Genomic DNA, 17,151 nt, shown 5'->3' with positions numbered 1-17,151 from the left:
ATGCTGAGCAATCTCCCTGTTTTTACCTTGACCCATGAGCCTTGTTGTATTTTCTCTCCCCTGTCCATCTGAAGAGTGGGGTGATAAATGGCTTTGGTGGGCACCTCATATCCAGCCAGGATCACCCCACCACACTGCTGTATTTAAGGGCTGCTCCCAATGCTAGATTATGACCTTTAAGGACTAAGATCTCTCTCATCATGCTGTCACACAGAATTGTTCTTGAATGAGCATTTGTCACTTAGTTTTTCTCTTTGGTCTTAGGCCAACAAAAAGTGGAATTAGAGATTCAGTGCTAAAATCCAAGCATTTCTTCTCAGTTCAGCATTGTCTGCCTCACTGGGATCTGGGTCTGTGGTCTTTTAGGGTCTTTGTACAGCAGTTTTGAGTGGTACCATGCTAAAACTTGGTGGTGGACAATGTAAACAGCAGTGGCAAATGAAGCTACATCGATACAAGCTAGGAATAGGCCAATTTAGATGGATCCACAGAAGAATATGTACAGGAGTTCAAAAATTTTTTTTGTTTAGTTAACCTGAGAAAAGCTTTTTGCATGAAAAAAACCCTTAGATATTGCTATTTCTGTTACAGAAATGGCTGAATCTTCAATCAGAGATTTTCTAAATTCTGCACAAAGAAAATGAAAAGTCAGTGTTCCCGAGAGCTTCTGACCTTGTCTAATTAGAACATAACCAATTAAACAAGATAAACTGACAAGGTAGAAAGGACAAAGTAAACAGTCTTCATCATATCTTTGCTAGATTATTTTTCCTGCAACTTTATAGAATCACAGAATGGTTTGGATTGGAAAGGACATTAAAGATCATCTAGTTTCAACCCCCTGTCATGGGCAGGGAGACCTTTCACTAGGCCAGATTGCTCAGAGTTCCATCCAGTCTGGCTTTGAACGCTTCCAAGGAAGGGGCAGCCACAACTACTCTGGGCAAACCCATTCCAGTGCCTCACCACCCTCAGAGCAAAGAATTTCCTCCTAATATCTAATTGAAACCTACTCTCAGTTTGAATCGATTCCTCTTTGTCCTGTCACTACATGCTCTTGTAAAAAGTCCCTCTCCATTTTTCTTGTAAGCCCCCTTTAGGAACTGGAAGGCTGCAGTTATGTCACCCCTAAGCCTCCTCTTTTCCAGGCTGAACAAACCCGATTCTCTCAGCCTTTCCTCATAAGAGAGGTGCTCCATCCCCCTGATCCACTTGGTGGCCTCCTCTGGACTGGCTCCAACAGGTCTGTCACGGGTTCGGTTTGCAACCGGGCAGAAACACCAATTTAGTGTAGTGGTTTGGTCCAAAATACTCATTACTGTTTATCTGCTGTGAGATAAGAATTAGGAGAAATGCAAAGCAGGCACCAAACTTGAAAGAATATAAAGTTTATTAACAGACCTAAAAGAGGGAAGAAAAAAAAATTATACCACCTTCAGAACTCTCCTCCTCCCCCCACCTTCCTCCCTTCAGAACCCTTAAGATGTTCAGTCTGTTTACCACTTCCATAATAACCTTGTTCAGTCCATTTAGAAAGAGAAGTCTCTTCTTGCTCATGCTATGAATGAAAACAGTATCACAACGAGCCAGCCGCCCACTTCCAAATATCGTTCAGTCCATTTAGGAAGAGGAGTCTCTCTGCCTGCGTGTGAGTCCTTTCCCCCGACTTGCAGCTTTTCCCGCAACTGCTTTCGAGGGTCCACTCTTGAAGTTTTTGGGGTACAATTTAAGGTTGAGCCGTTCAGAAACAAAAACAGAGGCCCTTCTCCTTCCCTGGGAGCAAAGGGTCTTCATCATCTTCATCATTAAGACTATCTCTGGGAGCATCTCTAGGTACTGAGGTTTTCTCCTTTCCCGTTTGGAGCAAAAGTCCTCATCTGGTTCATCTCTAGGGACTGAGGTTTTCTCCTTTCCCGTTTAGAGCAAAAGTCCTCATCTGGTTCATCTCTCCCTGTCCAAACTTCTCATGAAATTACAGCTGTGTCAGCATCTGCCTATCTCAGCACAGGTGCTTTTGCTAACGAGTTGAACACTCCACCCCCCATATCTTCATGAAATTACAACAGGATACTCTGATATATCATAGCTTCACAACAGAATTTCAGCTTTAAGCATCTCCTCTCTCTCTTCCCTCAGGTTTTCAGCTCTTCACAGCAGTAAAAGGGTTAATCTCACCTCGGCCTTGCAGCCTTGCAGCTGGAATGTTGAATTTTTCTTATCGCAGTGGAGAGGGGGGAGAGCCGAGCCGCTCCGGCTGCCCATGGCAAGGCAGTGGGGGGGTTCCATGGCTGGAACAGGTCCATGGCTCCAGGATGGCCGGGCCTGCTGGCCCCCACACAGGGCCTGCAGCCACCTGTCCCAGCACCGGAAACGAGAGAGAGCTTGGAGGGGGAGTTTGCCTATTCTTAAATGTGGATCACAGAGGTGGTCACAACTTTAGGTGGCTTAGAGAATTGTCCATATTCAAACTGGCCAGCTGATAGGTTCTATCAGTTCCCAGAGGAAACTGTAAGCACCCCTTAGCAAGGACGTCCCTTCCGGGACTATGCTTGCTAACCTATGACAAGGTCCATGTCTGTCTGGTGCTGAGGACTCCAGAGCTGGATGCAGCACTGCAGGTGGGGCCTCACCTGAGGGGAGTAGAGGGGCAGAATCCCCTCCCTTGACCTGCTGCCCGCACTTCTTTTGATGCAGCCAGGACATGGTTGGTTTCTGGGTGCCAGCGCACACGGCCGGGTGTGTGCAGCCTCTCATCCACCAGCACCCCCAAAATCCTTCTCAGCAGGGCTGCTCTCGATCTGTTCCTGCCCCAGTGGGGATCGATACTGGGACTGATACCCAACCCAGGTGCCACACCAGCATCTGGCCTTGTTAAACCTCCTGAGGTTGCCGTGGGCCACTTCTCAAGCTCAAGTCCAGGTTCCTGTGGATGGCCCTGTCCTTCAGGTGTGTCATCTGCAAACCTGCTGAGGGTACACTTGTTCTCGTCATGTATTAATGAAGATATTAAATAACACTGGTCCCAATATGGACCCCAGAGGGACCCCACTTGTCACTGCTGTCCATTGGGACTCTGAGCCATTGAGCACTACCCTCTGGATGTGACTGTCCAACCGCTTTCTTATCCATCTATCGTGGTTTGGCACTGGCCCAACACCAGGCACCCACAAGAGCTGCTCACTCACCCTTCTCTGCCGCAGCTGGGCAGAGGAGGGAAAAGGAAAAAAAAAAATTACCCAAGGCTTCATGAGCAAGATAAGGACCGGGAGAATAAAACACTTCAAGGGTGAAACAGGTTCAACTTAAGTTGCGAAGTGAATTTATTACTAACAGAGTCAGAGGAGGATAATGAGAAGTAAAATAAGCCCTCAGAACACCTTCCACCCCCCAGCCCCTCCGTCCTTCCCACTAACAGTGCAGGGAGACAGGGCATGGGGGTTTGGTCAGTCCATCACTGAGATTTCCTTCCGCTGGTCCAGGAGAGGAGTCCTTCCCCTGTGCGGCCGTGGGCTCCCTCCCACGGGTGACAGTTCTCCGTGACCTTCCCTGGTGTAGGTCCACTCTCACGAGCAGCAGTCCTCCCAAAACTGCTGCACTGTCAGTCCCTCCCATGGGCACACAGTCCTCCCAAAACTGCTGCACTGTGGGTCTCTCTTCCACGGGCTGCAGCCCTCCAAGGCCAGGCTGCTCCAGCCTGGAAGCAGGGCCCTCTCTCTCCACCGGGACTCCCACTGGATCCCAGCCTCCTGCAGGCATCCACCCGTTCTGGCACGGGCACCTCCCCCAGGGGCTGCGGGTGGATCTCTGCACCCCCCGTGGATCCCCAGGGGCTGCAGGGGCACGGCTGCTTCACCGTGGTCTTCACCATGGCCTGCAGAGGAATCTCAGCCCCGGTGCCTGGAGCACCTCCTCCCCCTCCTTCTTCACTGCCCTTGGTGTCTCCCTGTTGTTTCTCTCACATGTGCTCACTTCCTCCTCTTCTCTAGCTGCAATTAAAACTGTGCATGCCCCACTTGGTTTGGATTTCTTCTGAAATCTGTTATCACAGAGGTGTTACATCATCCCTAATTGGCCCAGTCTTGGCCAGCAGCATGTCCATCTTCAGCCACTGGCTCTGCTGGACATGGTGGGAAGCTTCCAGCAGCTTCCTTACAGGAGCCATCTTTGTGGCCCCCCTGCTACCTAATGCCAGCCTGTGCCAAACCAATACACCATCTAACAGTCCACTCATCCAATCCATCTCGCTCTTATTTAGAGAGAAGGATGTTGTGGGGGTCTGTTTCAAAGGCTTTACAGAAGTCCAGATAAAGGACATCTGTGTCCCCCCCCTTGTGTACGGAGCTGTGCCATCGTACAAGGCCACTGGCTTGGTCAGGGAGGACTTGCCCTTGATGAAGCCATGCTGGCTGTCCTGAATCACCTCCATGTCCTTAGCAGAGCTTCCAGGAGGGTCTGTTCCATGGTCTTCCCAGGCACAGGGGTGAGGCTGACAGGCCGGTAGTTCCCAGGGTCCTCCTTTCTACCCTTTTAAAAGACAGGGACAGTGTTTCCCCTTTCCGAGTCACCTGGGACTTCACCTGACTGCTATGAGTTTTCAAATATCATGGAGAGTGGCTTGGCAACTCCGTCAGCCAATTTCCTCAGGGGTCTGGGATGCGTCTCATTGGCTCCCATACACTTAAGTACATTCAGGTACCTCAAGTGATCACACACCTGATCTTTACTTATAGTGAGAGGGACTTTCCTCCCCCAGTCCTCATTCTGCTGTTCATCCACTCAAGGTGTGGAGAGAGAGTTTGCCATTGGAGACTGAGGCAGAAAAGCTGTTGGGTACCTCAGCCTCCTCATCCGCTGTTACCAGTTTTCCAGCGTTGTTGATCGGGGGCTAACACCTTTGACTTTTCTGGTTAATGGGCCTGTAAAATCCCTTCCATTTACTCTTTGCCTACCTTGCTAGGTTCAGTTCCAGCTCCACCTTGGCCATCCCTACACAACCGAACTTGATCTCTATACCCTTCCTGGGTGACCTGCCTTAGCTTCAACCATCTATGCATTTGCTTCTTTCCCTTTAGTTTGACTAGCAGTTCCCTACTCAGCTATGCTGGTCTCTTGCCTTCCTTGGCTGATTTCTTGCTCCTGGGATTGCTAGCTCTTGTGTTCTATGGAAGGCTTCCTTAAAAATCTGCCACGCTCTGTTCTTCTCCCTTGTCCCCACGGGCAGTCTCCTAGGGGGTCCCACTGACTATCTCCCTGAAGAGCTGGAACTCTGCTTTCCTAACCTTCAGCGGCCTAACTTCACTCTTACCTGACCTATATTCCTCAGGACTGCCAATTCCACCAATGCATGATCACTGCAGTCCAGGCTGCCTCTGATCTTGATGTTCCCAATTAGCTGCCTTGCATTGGTGACCAGCAGATCCAGTAATGCATCCTCTCTGGCAGGGCTGTTGATTACCTGGGTCAAGAAGTTATCCATCATGCACTCCAGGAGTCTCCTCCTCCTGTAGGATTGCCTACAGCTCACTGTGCTACTTTCCCAGCAGATGTCAGGACAGTTGAAGTCCACCAGCAGGACAAGAGCCTGCGAGCACAGTGCCTCCTGTAGCTGGAGCAGAAAGGCTTCATCAACAGGCTCCCCTTGATCAGGCAGCCTGTATTAGACCCCAAAACCATGAAGTTCCTTTCATTGCCTTGGACACTGATTTTTACCCACATGGCTGTTCTTCAGAGACAGATATTCACACTCAATCCAATTCTTGGCATAGAGGGCAACCCCTCCACCCCTCCTTCCTTGCCTGTTCCTTCCTCACAGCCTGTAGCCATCAATAGCTGTACCCAAGTCATGGGATTCCCGTGGGTGTCCCACCAAGTTTCAATAATGGCACAAGGTTGTAGCTTTCTAGCATCATGGTGGCTTTCAGGTCCTCCTGTTTGTTGCCTGTGCTCTGTGCATTGGTGTGAAGCACCTCAGCTGGGCTGTTGGCTGTGTTGCCTTCCTAGAGGAACACTCATAATTCCTTTGAGATAATTTTATGCTGTTTCCCTTTTGGCTTTTATTACCATAGGACTCCCTGTCTTGTCTCCATAAGTGTGCAAGTGTGTTCCAGTGAGACTCACACACTTCAAAGTCAGCAGGGTATAGATGAACTTCAGCTGGGCTTTTGATTTCACCCCCAATGCTGGCATGCCAGCCCTAGGCTCATGTCTGCCAAGCCTGGTCTTATCCCCTTCCTCATTCAAACCTAGTTTAAAGCCTTCTCCATCAGCCAACTCAAAAGCTAGAATCCTGAGCTTTGTGATGTTAAAGGCACAAAGACTGATGTGAAGAATGAAGAATGGGGAAGAAATGTGCAAATCCGATCTCTGCAGCTGTCCACTGTTTTCGTCATCTGTTTTCCCATATTTCCTGTTAATGCTGCTGCTTATTTGCCCTTCAGGAGTCGGAGCTGTGTGAGTTGTCCTTTGGCTATGCTGTTTAGTAATGCTTAGAAAATAATGACTGGAGGAATTGTGGGCTCTTGTGGCAGCTTTCCTTCCTTGTGTTGCAGGGATCCAAGGAATAGTGGATGCCTACCGCCAGATTCTGCCTCAGATCCAACTCTACGGGCCAACCAACTTCTCTCCTATTATAAACCACGTGGCAAGGTTTGCAGCACACTCACTGCAACAAGGAACTGCTGCAGTGAGTGCAAGGCCTTTACTGTGGATCTGCTTTGGGTTGATGTTTCTGTTTTCCATGTTTATGATTGAATAGAATGGAATAGTAAATTGACATCATCTTCCTTCCTTAGAATCCCAAGTTTGGTTGTCTGTTGTCAGCCTACAGAGAGCATGTCGGTGCTGTCTTGGTACATACTGATAGGAACCTATACTGGGTAGACACTCACATTAGTTTCATTGCTCAAGTGACATTTATTTCTCTCCCAGTTTGGCATCGTCCTTACATTGCATTTTACAGGGGTGCTGTGTTGGCTGGTCGACCAGTTGGACTGCGGCAACAGTTTCCTCACTGTAATCTCTCTTGCCAAGCTCTGTCACCTCTAGGGCATGCACATAGAATAGAGTGTTGTGCCAAACAATTTTGCTCTCAAGAATGTTGAGAAAAAGCCTCTAAGAAACTACCAGAAGGCTTGGCTTTCTGTCCCACCATAATGGCATGGCATCTGAGAACTGTTCAGTGAGTGTGCTGATTGCAGAGCATCTGTGCTCCTCTATGGTCGTGGGCTTATTTGTGTGCTGCTGTGGCTGTGGTTGCTGTTAAAAATCAACTTCATTTCTTTAAACTTCATTCATTTTGCTTAAGGATGAAGGACTTGGATGTCCTGATAGATTTTAGCTGATTTCATTTTGACAGGCCAATCAGAAACATATACTGTGTTACTTGTTTTATCACCTAGCTGTGTCAGTATTTTTGGTGCTACTTAGTTTGTGTGTATATCTTATATTTGTGTGTATATCAAATATTTCCCATGCTGTGAGGCACTTGGACTAAGGAGATCCATTTCTTACATTTCTGAGGGTATTTTTTAACCTTCCCAGCACTTTTGAGGAAATCTTCCTAATTCTCATAGTGTGTTAAATATCTCTACTTTTTCTTTCAGATTTAAAGCTAACTATTTAAATAAGGAATCTGTCAGCAGTTGGGTACAGCAATAGTAACTCTTGTGTTGACTGTGCTTTGGAACTGGAAATTCAGTTTTCTCTTATTTTTGTTGTGTTTGCCTCATTTTAAGTCTGTAAGTAGTTGCTATAAAACAGCAGCTGCTCATTTCAGAATCAGGTACTAAACTTTAGTTTCTGGAAAATGATATAAATTGTAAACACTTTACCATGCCAAGGCATTGCTTTGAGGTACTCCTTTCTTTCTGGAAAAGCTCCTGTATCCTTCCCTTTGTGTTATCTCTAGAATGTCTCATGTTGTCACTGCTGTGTTTTGAGATTTCTAATACTTCTAATGCTTCTAATTTAAACTATTGATAACAAAAAAACCCAAGGCTTTTTGAGTTACACTGCAGGGATATTAAATATCTCTAGCCTTTCTGAATGTCAGTCAGCAAAACAGTGCCCATCAGTGAATTTTGTATGCAGCTGTGTTGACTTAGTAGTACTTTTCATCTCTAGTACTTTTTGCCAATTGATGTAACTGTTCTTTATAAATTGAATTTAATCCTTTATCTTTTTTCTAGTACAGAGAAAATTGGAAGTGCACAATGAAAATCATTAGGCATAGGAAAAAATGCTCATGAACATAAGTTTCTTTAGTGTTCTGGTTTTGTCTCATCCACAGCAACATCTGATTTCTTTCTTAGCATAAAGGAGTGCTCTATCTGCCTTCAGTTATGTGAGCTCTGGTGTTGAAATACCTAACTAGATGCTTTCTTATGTTTTTCAGCAATACTTTATCTTGCTGATCATCACAGATGGAGAGATCACTGATCTAGACCAAACTAGGCAAGCAATCGTTAATGCCTCTAAGCTGCCCATGTCCATCATCATTGTTGGTGTTGGTGAAGCCGATTTTAAAGCAATGGAGTTCCTTGATGGAGACAACGGTGTTCTGAAATCTGTGACAGGAGAGCCAGCTGCACGGGACATTGTCCAGTTTGTGCCTTTCCGACAGTTCAAAAATGTAGGTTGTTTTTAAGTTCAGAAGAGTCCCAGTGCCAGGATGTATGCATCCTAAAGATGACCTTGGTCTTGACAAGGCAGCAAGCTGCATGCTCAGAGGGTATGCCTGTGCCGCTTGTTCCCAGTGAGAGTTGAGATGTTGGCTTCTGTGTTCAAAGCTGTGTGTCTTGCTGTCTTGCAGTTCTTGAGAGCCCTCATTGTATAGTTGATTTCACATACTATCTCTTGGCTATTGCAGGGTTAAAGGGGATGTTCTCTGTCCTGGGATGCGAACGTTTAGGCAGGAACTGAGATCATATTGTCAAGTCTCTGATGTTGAGGCCCATGAGTGATTGAAGTTGAGATCATTCTTCCTTGCTGTTGAAAGCAGTCCAGTCACTCCCCAGCTCCCCCTGAATTCCACTGTTGGCACTGGCATTCATGCACTTTGCATGGTCAATTGGGTTGAGTGATTCAAATGAAAACCCAAAATAAGAGACATTGCTAGTGGCTGGGGCAGTTTTGCACTCAGACTATGTAAGTCTGAAGTTGAGGTGAGAAGAAGTGGTTTTCATCAGCAGTGCTCACCGAGACTGACTGGAAGTGCTCCTAAAGCCGTAGCAAGGAATTCTTAAAACAGAATGATCATGACAGGTGTTACAAATTCTCTAAAAGAGCTTTTCACTAGGCTAACAAATCTGTTCTCTGTGGTATTTCTGATTTATTCTCCCCATTCTCTTTTCAGGCTCCCCAGGAAGCACTTTCCCAGATGGTTCTGGCTGAAGTGCCCAAGCAGCTGGTGTCATACTATAAATGGCAGGGGTGGCCCCCCCTGAAACTGCCAGAAATCAAGGCAATGTAGATTCAGGATGGCCCTGGCCACCTGTAGCACTGGGGTGAAGGAGAGCTGCCTGCAGCCACATTCTCCCTTGTACACTGTGGGTGCTCAGTGCCTTGAGATGGCACCAGTCACACCACTTCTTTCACTTGCTTGTGCTCTGAGTCTTTGATCTTTCCTATTTCTATCAGAAGAAATGTAAATACAGAAAAACCCCCAAGTGCTGGAAGTTTTTGTCACAGAAAAATCGACCTTGTTGGTTTTCTACCTTGCAACAGCACAAGTTGTGACACATCACACCACACATCCCATCTGCTACTCGCTATCAGGGTGGGCCTCTGCACTGAGGTGCTCCAGTGCTGAGCCTGGTGGGAGAAGTGTTGCGCCTGTGTTTGCTGTAGTGCTCCTTGATAGGTGTCTTTCTTCTATCAAGCTGCCTTTGAAATGGGGACCCTTCTGTTCTGGATGTGACCAAAGACTGTTGGTTGGATGCCTGAGGTAGTTCCTGTTGTGCCTTCATAAAGTGCCAGTATATTTTTTTTAATGTTTCAGTGACCATACCTGTCTGTGTTCTTTTTAATCACATTTTTTCTATTAGCAAAATTTTTTTCTGTGATGAACTGTTTGGAGCGACTGTTATAGTTTAAGAACACTGCACTTCGCTTATTTATGGGGGAGAAATGAGGATTAATCATTAATTAATGAGATTGTGGTGAGATTAATGAGTCACACTAATGTGACTTTAAAAATTCAGCATTTGGAAACACTGAAGTGAAGATGCTTTGAGTGAATTCTTTATATCACACAAGTTACAAAATGAAGAAGTAACTTATCTGTGGAACTCCAAGGAGGAGCTTCCTTATCCTCAGTAGTGTGAAGTGTGCATTACATGGTCTGGGGACTGTAGAACAGGCACATGACAGCAAAGCACAAATGTTTTGAGGGAGATGGTTCATTTCCAAGTAGAGATAAAGAAACTTGGGCTTGTCATTGCACTACAAGTGTCAACACTTTCAGTTACATAAATAAAGATTCTACTTTGGCTTAGATAACATGTCTGGACTCTCATTTCCTTCCTGGACTTTTCCCTTTGTTTTCCAGCAATGTGGATGGTGGCGTTTCAGTACCTGAAGGAGCCTAGGTTCAGTGTGATCCAAAACAAAGCAGAGCCATTTGTCCATCATTAACTTTGTTCCCTTTTAATCACTAAGACTGCTGAATCCCACAGCCCTTTACTGCAGCAAGATGAGATGTTCCTTTACTGTGAAGTTACAAAAGAATTTGTCTGTTCTACCATATAAGCCAGAAAATGGTGAGAATGCATTGGCAGATTGCATCTGTGATCAGGCCCTGAAACTGGTTAAGTTTACAAGCTTGAGTGAAGACAGAACTTGGGGTTGAACTCACATCCTCAACTAGACTAATTGCTCTGGGAGGACTGCCACCAAACTACCATTACATAGCTTGTGCTTGAAGGGCTGTGGGGTCAGGACCACTGCTGAGCCGAGATTAAGCTGTTCTCATTTTTTATTCAAACCTATTTTGACCGTGATATGTTCTCTCAGGTTACATGAATAGCAGCCAGCTTCCTCTAGAGAAAGCTGGACTGTCTTTCCTGACAGCACCCCATTTTCTTGCATTTCTTGGACTTTCTAAGTATTGCACTTCAAAACTTAGTCTTGAAAGAAACCAAGCAACCTCTCGAGTCTAAACTGAAATGTGTTACAGGTGTGGAAGAGGGAGGAAAACTGCCAGGTCATCTCTGAGAAACTGCTCTTGTAATACTGTCCCTGCCCGGCTCCCACAGAAGCACGGGTGGGTTCAGTACTATAGTCCGTAGCAAAGAGTCGAGAAAGGCATTTGAGTGCGTTCTGGCAGGAGCATTTATTGCTTCCACACTGTCAAAGGTTGCAGAGGCAAATACCAGCATGATCCCGAAACTCACAATTTTGTCCGGGGGCAGGGGAAAGGCAGGACCAGGGAACGGGGACCAATGGAGAACTCTGGGGGAGTGATGAGGGGAAGAGGCTGACAGCCAACCGGGGAGTCCAAACTGGGGTAGATTAACATAACAGAACAATGCATCCCGGGAGAAGCCTTTTTGGTCACCCTAACATGAAGTGGTTCTTGTGGTAGTAGGGACTTGTCTTACTGAAAACTCTGTCCCTTGTAATGTGTGTTCACCGGCCACCACACTCTTGTGGTTGAGAACGTCCTTCTCTTGTGATTTTAGCTGCTTACAGCCTGTAGACAGAGCTCTTCTTTGTGTTACGCATACAAGAAACCTAAGGCTGGTTTTTGTGTATTTTGAAGCCCATTTTGCCTCTCCTTTTTAAACCTCTGCCAGCTGCCATGCAAAATGGAGTGAATACTCTGTGTCTGTCCTGTAAGGAGTGCAGTCACTGTTCTGCAGCTAGCTGAGGTATGTCCAGGTGCAGGATTCACTGATGGTAGAAGAGACCTTTCCTGTTTTGGGGAGGAAGAGGCCAAGAAGTGGTAGAGACAGGTCTGAGGAAGTTCTTCCCCCTGTGGTAGCAGACCTGAATTTGAAGGAGATGCTCTTTACCCACAGGTAAGTGGCTAAAATGTGAGCAAGGAAAGGGACACAAGTCCTGTAGTTGTCACCTAGGAACAAGAGCTGCATGGGTGTGGGCCCAGGTGAAAGCCAAGGGGAAGCTAAGTTTGGAAGCTACTGACCTGGTATGGCAGAATTTTGTTTTCTGTCTTTTACTCTCCCCAGGACACCAGGTTTTAGAGGAAGTGCAGACAGCTGCTGGGCACTTTGATGGAAGGCTGGCAGGTCTGTTTTCTGCCATGTGCTGCCCTGGGTGGAGCTGGAATGCAGACTGATCGCATGGCTGAGTTAGAGGAGAGGTCAGGTTATTTTCCTCAGGACAATGTGTTGTGCATGCTCTCTGTATCTCTCAATCACTGGCTTGATTTATCTTCACGGTGAGCACAGGCAACACCCCAGAAGTCTTTTTACCCTTGCCAAGATTAAACAAGCACCTTTGTACTTGTGATCACCAAAGGTATTTCAGCCTCAGGGCTTTGAAAAAATCAAAAGCTGTTGCATGTGGGAGCTCAGTGGGGAGGGTTCCTCTTGCTTCCTGGACATGTGGCAATAAATATTGGTAACATTTCATGCCAGGCTATGCTACACTACCCAACAGGTAGGGAGAGAGAATGCTTTTTTTGCCTGGATAACTGGTAGGGTTAATGTCTAAACACACAGGGGACTGTTTTGCTGAAAATGAGGCACTGTCTTCAGGTGGGTGCAGTGATGAGACTGCTCCAGGTGTTTGAGGAAGCCACACAAACTCCATGAGGAGGTGCTGTCTTTTGACCAGCTTTGAGCAAGTACTGGCTCCACTCAGCTGCAGCATACTTTGGTGGTCTGGATGTCTCATTAAACGGCTTAAGTTGCACTGCTCGCTCCATTCTACTGAGGAAGGGGCAGTCAACAGCTAATTCATGTAAACACAGTTAACAATTGGGAGACAGCAAATGTTAGTTCAGACAGCAGATGTTAATTACAAAAACCTAAGAAGCCGAATTCGCCCTAATCTTGTCAAGATAGAGGGGACAAGGATTATCTCAGAGACTGCTGAATCATTCCTCAAAGGACTACGTATGCCCAGGGAGAAAGGTGAGAAGTGCACTGTGAGGATGACTACTGGCCTTCATCAGAAAGACCCCCGAGGAAGAAGAGGAGCCTTCCTCAGCGTGACCACCAGGACACACAGCGCATGCGTGGCCCGTATGCTAATGATATTAATGACTTCTGAGAAACAATTTGTATAACCACGCCTGTCCCAAGGAATGTGATGAATATTCATCATTTAACCCTTCATACTGTGTTGTAGAGAGCACCAGGTGTGTGTGTTTGGAGGAGCGATCCCCACACACCCGGCGCGCCGAATAAAGCAAACACCCACTTCTCTGACTCTGTCTCTGAAGTGTCTCCTGGCCCAGTTTGTGGTGATTTGACTGGCATCCCAGATGGGATCCTAACTCTGCCCGGCTGCCTGATGCAGGGATAAGCAGACCTCCCAGTTATGGCCCTGAATTTTCATGGGGAGCTCAGCTGTCCTTTGGCTCACGGCGGGGGCAGACAAGGACCATCTGCACCAATTTAAGGGATTTGCTATTCCTTTCAACACAAAATACCTGCAGGTCCAGGGTTCGAGTCCCTGAGGGTGGGTCGAAAGTCCTGAGGAAGACTGGGTCTCCCAAAATTAGTCCTGGGCAAGAGGAAAAGTACTTTTAAGGGGTTGGACCCCCCGGGGTTGGACCGCACTGTGAAAGGTACCTTTAAGGGCTTGGACCCCGCTGTCATGCGCTATTGTACGGCTATTTGTGTTTTGTCTGTTGCTGTTCTGCTGCTGTGTGAGTGAGAGTGGATGAGACGTGCTGTCAAAGTGTGGAGCGAGTGAGGAGCTCTATCTGCGGTTCCATACCCCGGCGCCGGGCTCGGCCAGAGAAAAGCGAAGCGTTTGGCAAAGAGTGAACGAGGATAAATCATATAAACTGTTGGTTTGGAATTCAACCTTACTGTCCAAAGGGAAGGGGGCAGATTTTAGAGGAGAAAGATTTTAGTTACTGAATTGAGAACACCCAGGCCCCAACACTAATTTCCCTTTTGAAATCCCATGCCTAGTGTGGAAACAGTTGTGGAGCTTGGGTTTTGTGTACATGTATTAGCAAGTGATATTGTCTATTAGAAAGAGTGAACAGTGTCCAAGTTGCTGGAGGAGAGAGCTTGGTATTAGACAAGAGTGGCAGAGCGTGGCTTTGTGGGAAGGAAGAAGTTGGTTCTCTGGTTTTGGGGGTTTTTGGCTGTGGTGGTTTTTGGCTCATGTTTTAGGTATAGCTGAAAGAATAGCCCTAACTCAAGCCTTGGCATTAGCTGAAGGAAAACCTATCAACATTTGGACTGATTCAAGGTATGCTTTTGGGGTGGTACATGCTCACGGGGCTATCTGGAAAGAAAGAAGTTTATTGACCTCACAGAAGAAACAAATCAAGCACGCTACTGAAATTGTACAGTTACCGGAAGCAGTGATAAAACCTTCAAAAGAGGCTATAATGCATTGTAAGGGACACTCCCTGGGTAACACTATCCCTGAACTGGGAAATGCTATGGCAGACAAAACAGCAAAGGCAGTGGCTGGCAGGGATCAAATTCAAGCCCTTGCTCTAATCCCTTCTAACATCCTTATGGGTAAAAAACCCCCACCATATGACACTGATGATTTAAATTGGATGCAAGAAGGGAAGGGACAAATAGGATCTGATGGGTGGGCTAGAATAAAGGATCTCATTGTAATATCCAGAAAACTGCTAAAATTATTCATCCAAAGCAAACATTCTAAGACACATGGGGAGTTGATGCTTTATATAACCATTTGAAGGACAAAGTGACAGCATCAAAATTAAAGGAAACAATTGAGGACATAACTTCCACTTGTGAAATCTGTCTTAAAAACAACCCTAATACCACGGTTAGGCTAAGCACAGAAAGTATCACTAAAGGAGTTTTACCAGGGGATGTGTGGCAAATTGACTTTTCTGAATTACCTAGGAAGGGGGGATACAAGTACCTTCTAGTCCTCACAGACACTTTCTCTGGTTGGCCAGAAGCTTTCCCTTGTAGAACAAACAAGGCTAGAGAAATTGTTAAAGCTTTAATATGAGAAATTATTCCACGATTTGGGGTACCCAGAGAAATTAATTCTGACAGAGGATCACACTTGGTAGCCCAGGTGGTGCAGGGAGTGAGCCATCTACTGGGCATACACTGGCAGTTACATACACCATACAGGCCTCAGGCAAGTAGGCAAGTGGAAAAGATGAATCACTTAATAAAACAACAATTAGCCAAAATTTGTCAAGAAACTAATTTATATTGTTATCAGACTCTGCCCATGGCTTTGCTAAACATTTAGGTCAAAAATTACAATCAAGATGCACTACAGTTGTTAACTGTCAACCGCCACCACCTGATAAAGCCTTTCATAATGTGAAACCAGGGGACTGGGTTTATGTTAAGTCTCTTTCAGGGGATCCACTCCAGGAGAAATGGGAAGAACCTTATCAGACACTGCTGACCACTCATACAGCAATTAAAGTACAAGGAAAACCGACCTGGATCCATTATACCAGGACCAAACCTGTGCCAAAGCAGAGTGGGAGGCAAGAAGAACAGGACCTCTGCACCTTCAACTACGAAAAATCAACACAACATAAAGATAACACTGGTAATTGGGGCAGGCACATGGGACCAGAATACATACCTTTGATTGCTCAAAGGTGTTGTTGAGAATTTTAATCTAACTGATTGCTGGATATGTTCTCAGCTGCCTGAGAATTCTGCTAGAGGCTTTCCTTTGGTTGGGGCAACATTTCCTAATACAACAACAATCTATGCTGCACTTAGTACTAGCAGGCTTTCACATTATTTCAACATATCCCTAGATCAACTTCAGTGGAAGTAGGAGTTTGAAGAGCCAATACTTGGGTCCTCGCCAGTATCCTGTGTGCAGAGGTGCTGGGAAGAATCTGTACCTAAAAACTCAGGAGGGAATAAGACAGACTCCAAATGTGGGAACTTAATATTTATAGGCAGGTACCCCAACTGCTCAGAATTCTGGACCTATGGGGGGGCTAACATGTGGAATAAGAATCAGACAAGACAAGGACCAAAGCCCAAGGGTTGGCTGGTGCCCACAGGGCAGGGTTGGTACTGGATAAGTGGTCACAATGCCTATAAAGTTTTACCCTTGGGGTGGCAAGGCCGCTGTGCCATAGGACCGGTATTTCCCCACATTACTGTTGTTTCTCAACTACAAGGCTTGCTCTGAACTTTTATACAGAGGACCAAAAGGACATCAAACCCCTTAACAGATAGGCCCACTAGATTTCACAGCTTTGCCCGATGGTTTATACTGGGACTCAGAGTAAGCGAACTAGAGAAAGCAATAGTGAACCTTTCTGCTACTGTAAAAACCATAATGAATGCCAGTGCAGATGCCATAAGAACACAGCAAATCAAGATTAAGAACATCTCACAGTTAGCCATACAGAATAGATTTGCATTAGATTTACTGTATGCCAAGGAAGGAGTATGTACAGTTATAAATACAAGCTGTTGTAGCTATGTTGATTTAGACAAACGAATAGAAATAGATTTGCAGACAGTTCTGGAAAAAACACGGACACTACATCAGATCACCTTGGATGACACTTCTTGGGGGTTTAAAGAGGTATGGGGCAAACTTACAGCATGGTTACCCAACTTATCCTGGCTTAAACAATTGTTTGTAATAGCTATTTGTGTTATTGCATTCTTACTTACTGTTTGTATTAGTAGTTACTGATGTATGATATCATGTACTTGGAATCACGATGCTTATGCTCAATGGCACAAGCACAAACTTAGAAATAAGATAGAGAAGGGTACTTGCTTTAAAGACATGTGAGATTTGTAAAGAATTACAAATAACCAAAGAAAAGGGGGGATTGAAGAAGGGGCAGTCAATAACTTAACTCATGTAAGCACAAGTTAACTATTGGGAGACAGCAAATGTTAGTTCAGACAGAAGATGTTAATTACAAAGCCTGAGAAGCCGAATTCACCCTAATCTTGTCAAGTTAGAGGGGACAAGGATTATCTCAGAGACTGCTGAATCATTCCTCAGAGGACT

At 45.9% G+C, this 17,151-nt stretch overlaps 1 protein-coding gene across 9 annotated transcripts in view; it reads left to right on the top strand.

The window, feature by feature from the left end:
- The window catches only part of RBM12 (RNA binding motif protein 12), a 51,939-nt gene extending 41,452 nt beyond the window's left edge, over window positions 1-10,487 (top strand). For all 9 annotated transcript variants that reach the window (XM_082292865.1, XM_082292872.1, XM_082292864.1 and 6 more), the window contains 3 exons: window positions 6,549-6,682; window positions 8,393-8,629; window positions 9,353-10,487. In XM_082292865.1, the coding sequence (XP_082148991.1) occupies window positions 6,549-6,682; window positions 8,393-8,629; window positions 9,353-9,469 (488 nt within the window). In that variant the 3' untranslated portion in view covers window positions 9,470-10,487. The remainder of the gene's footprint in view (window positions 1-6,548; window positions 6,683-8,392; window positions 8,630-9,352) is intronic.
- The last annotated feature ends 6,664 nt before the right edge of the window (window positions 10,488-17,151 follow it).

This window comes from Coloeus monedula, assembly GCF_965178545.1.
Source record: "Coloeus monedula genome assembly, chromosome: 17".
In the NCBI taxonomy this organism is placed as follows: domain Eukaryota; kingdom Metazoa; phylum Chordata; class Aves; order Passeriformes; family Corvidae; genus Coloeus; species Coloeus monedula.
Note: the sequence above shows the minus strand (reverse complement) of the source record. Positions and strands in the feature narration are given on the sequence as shown.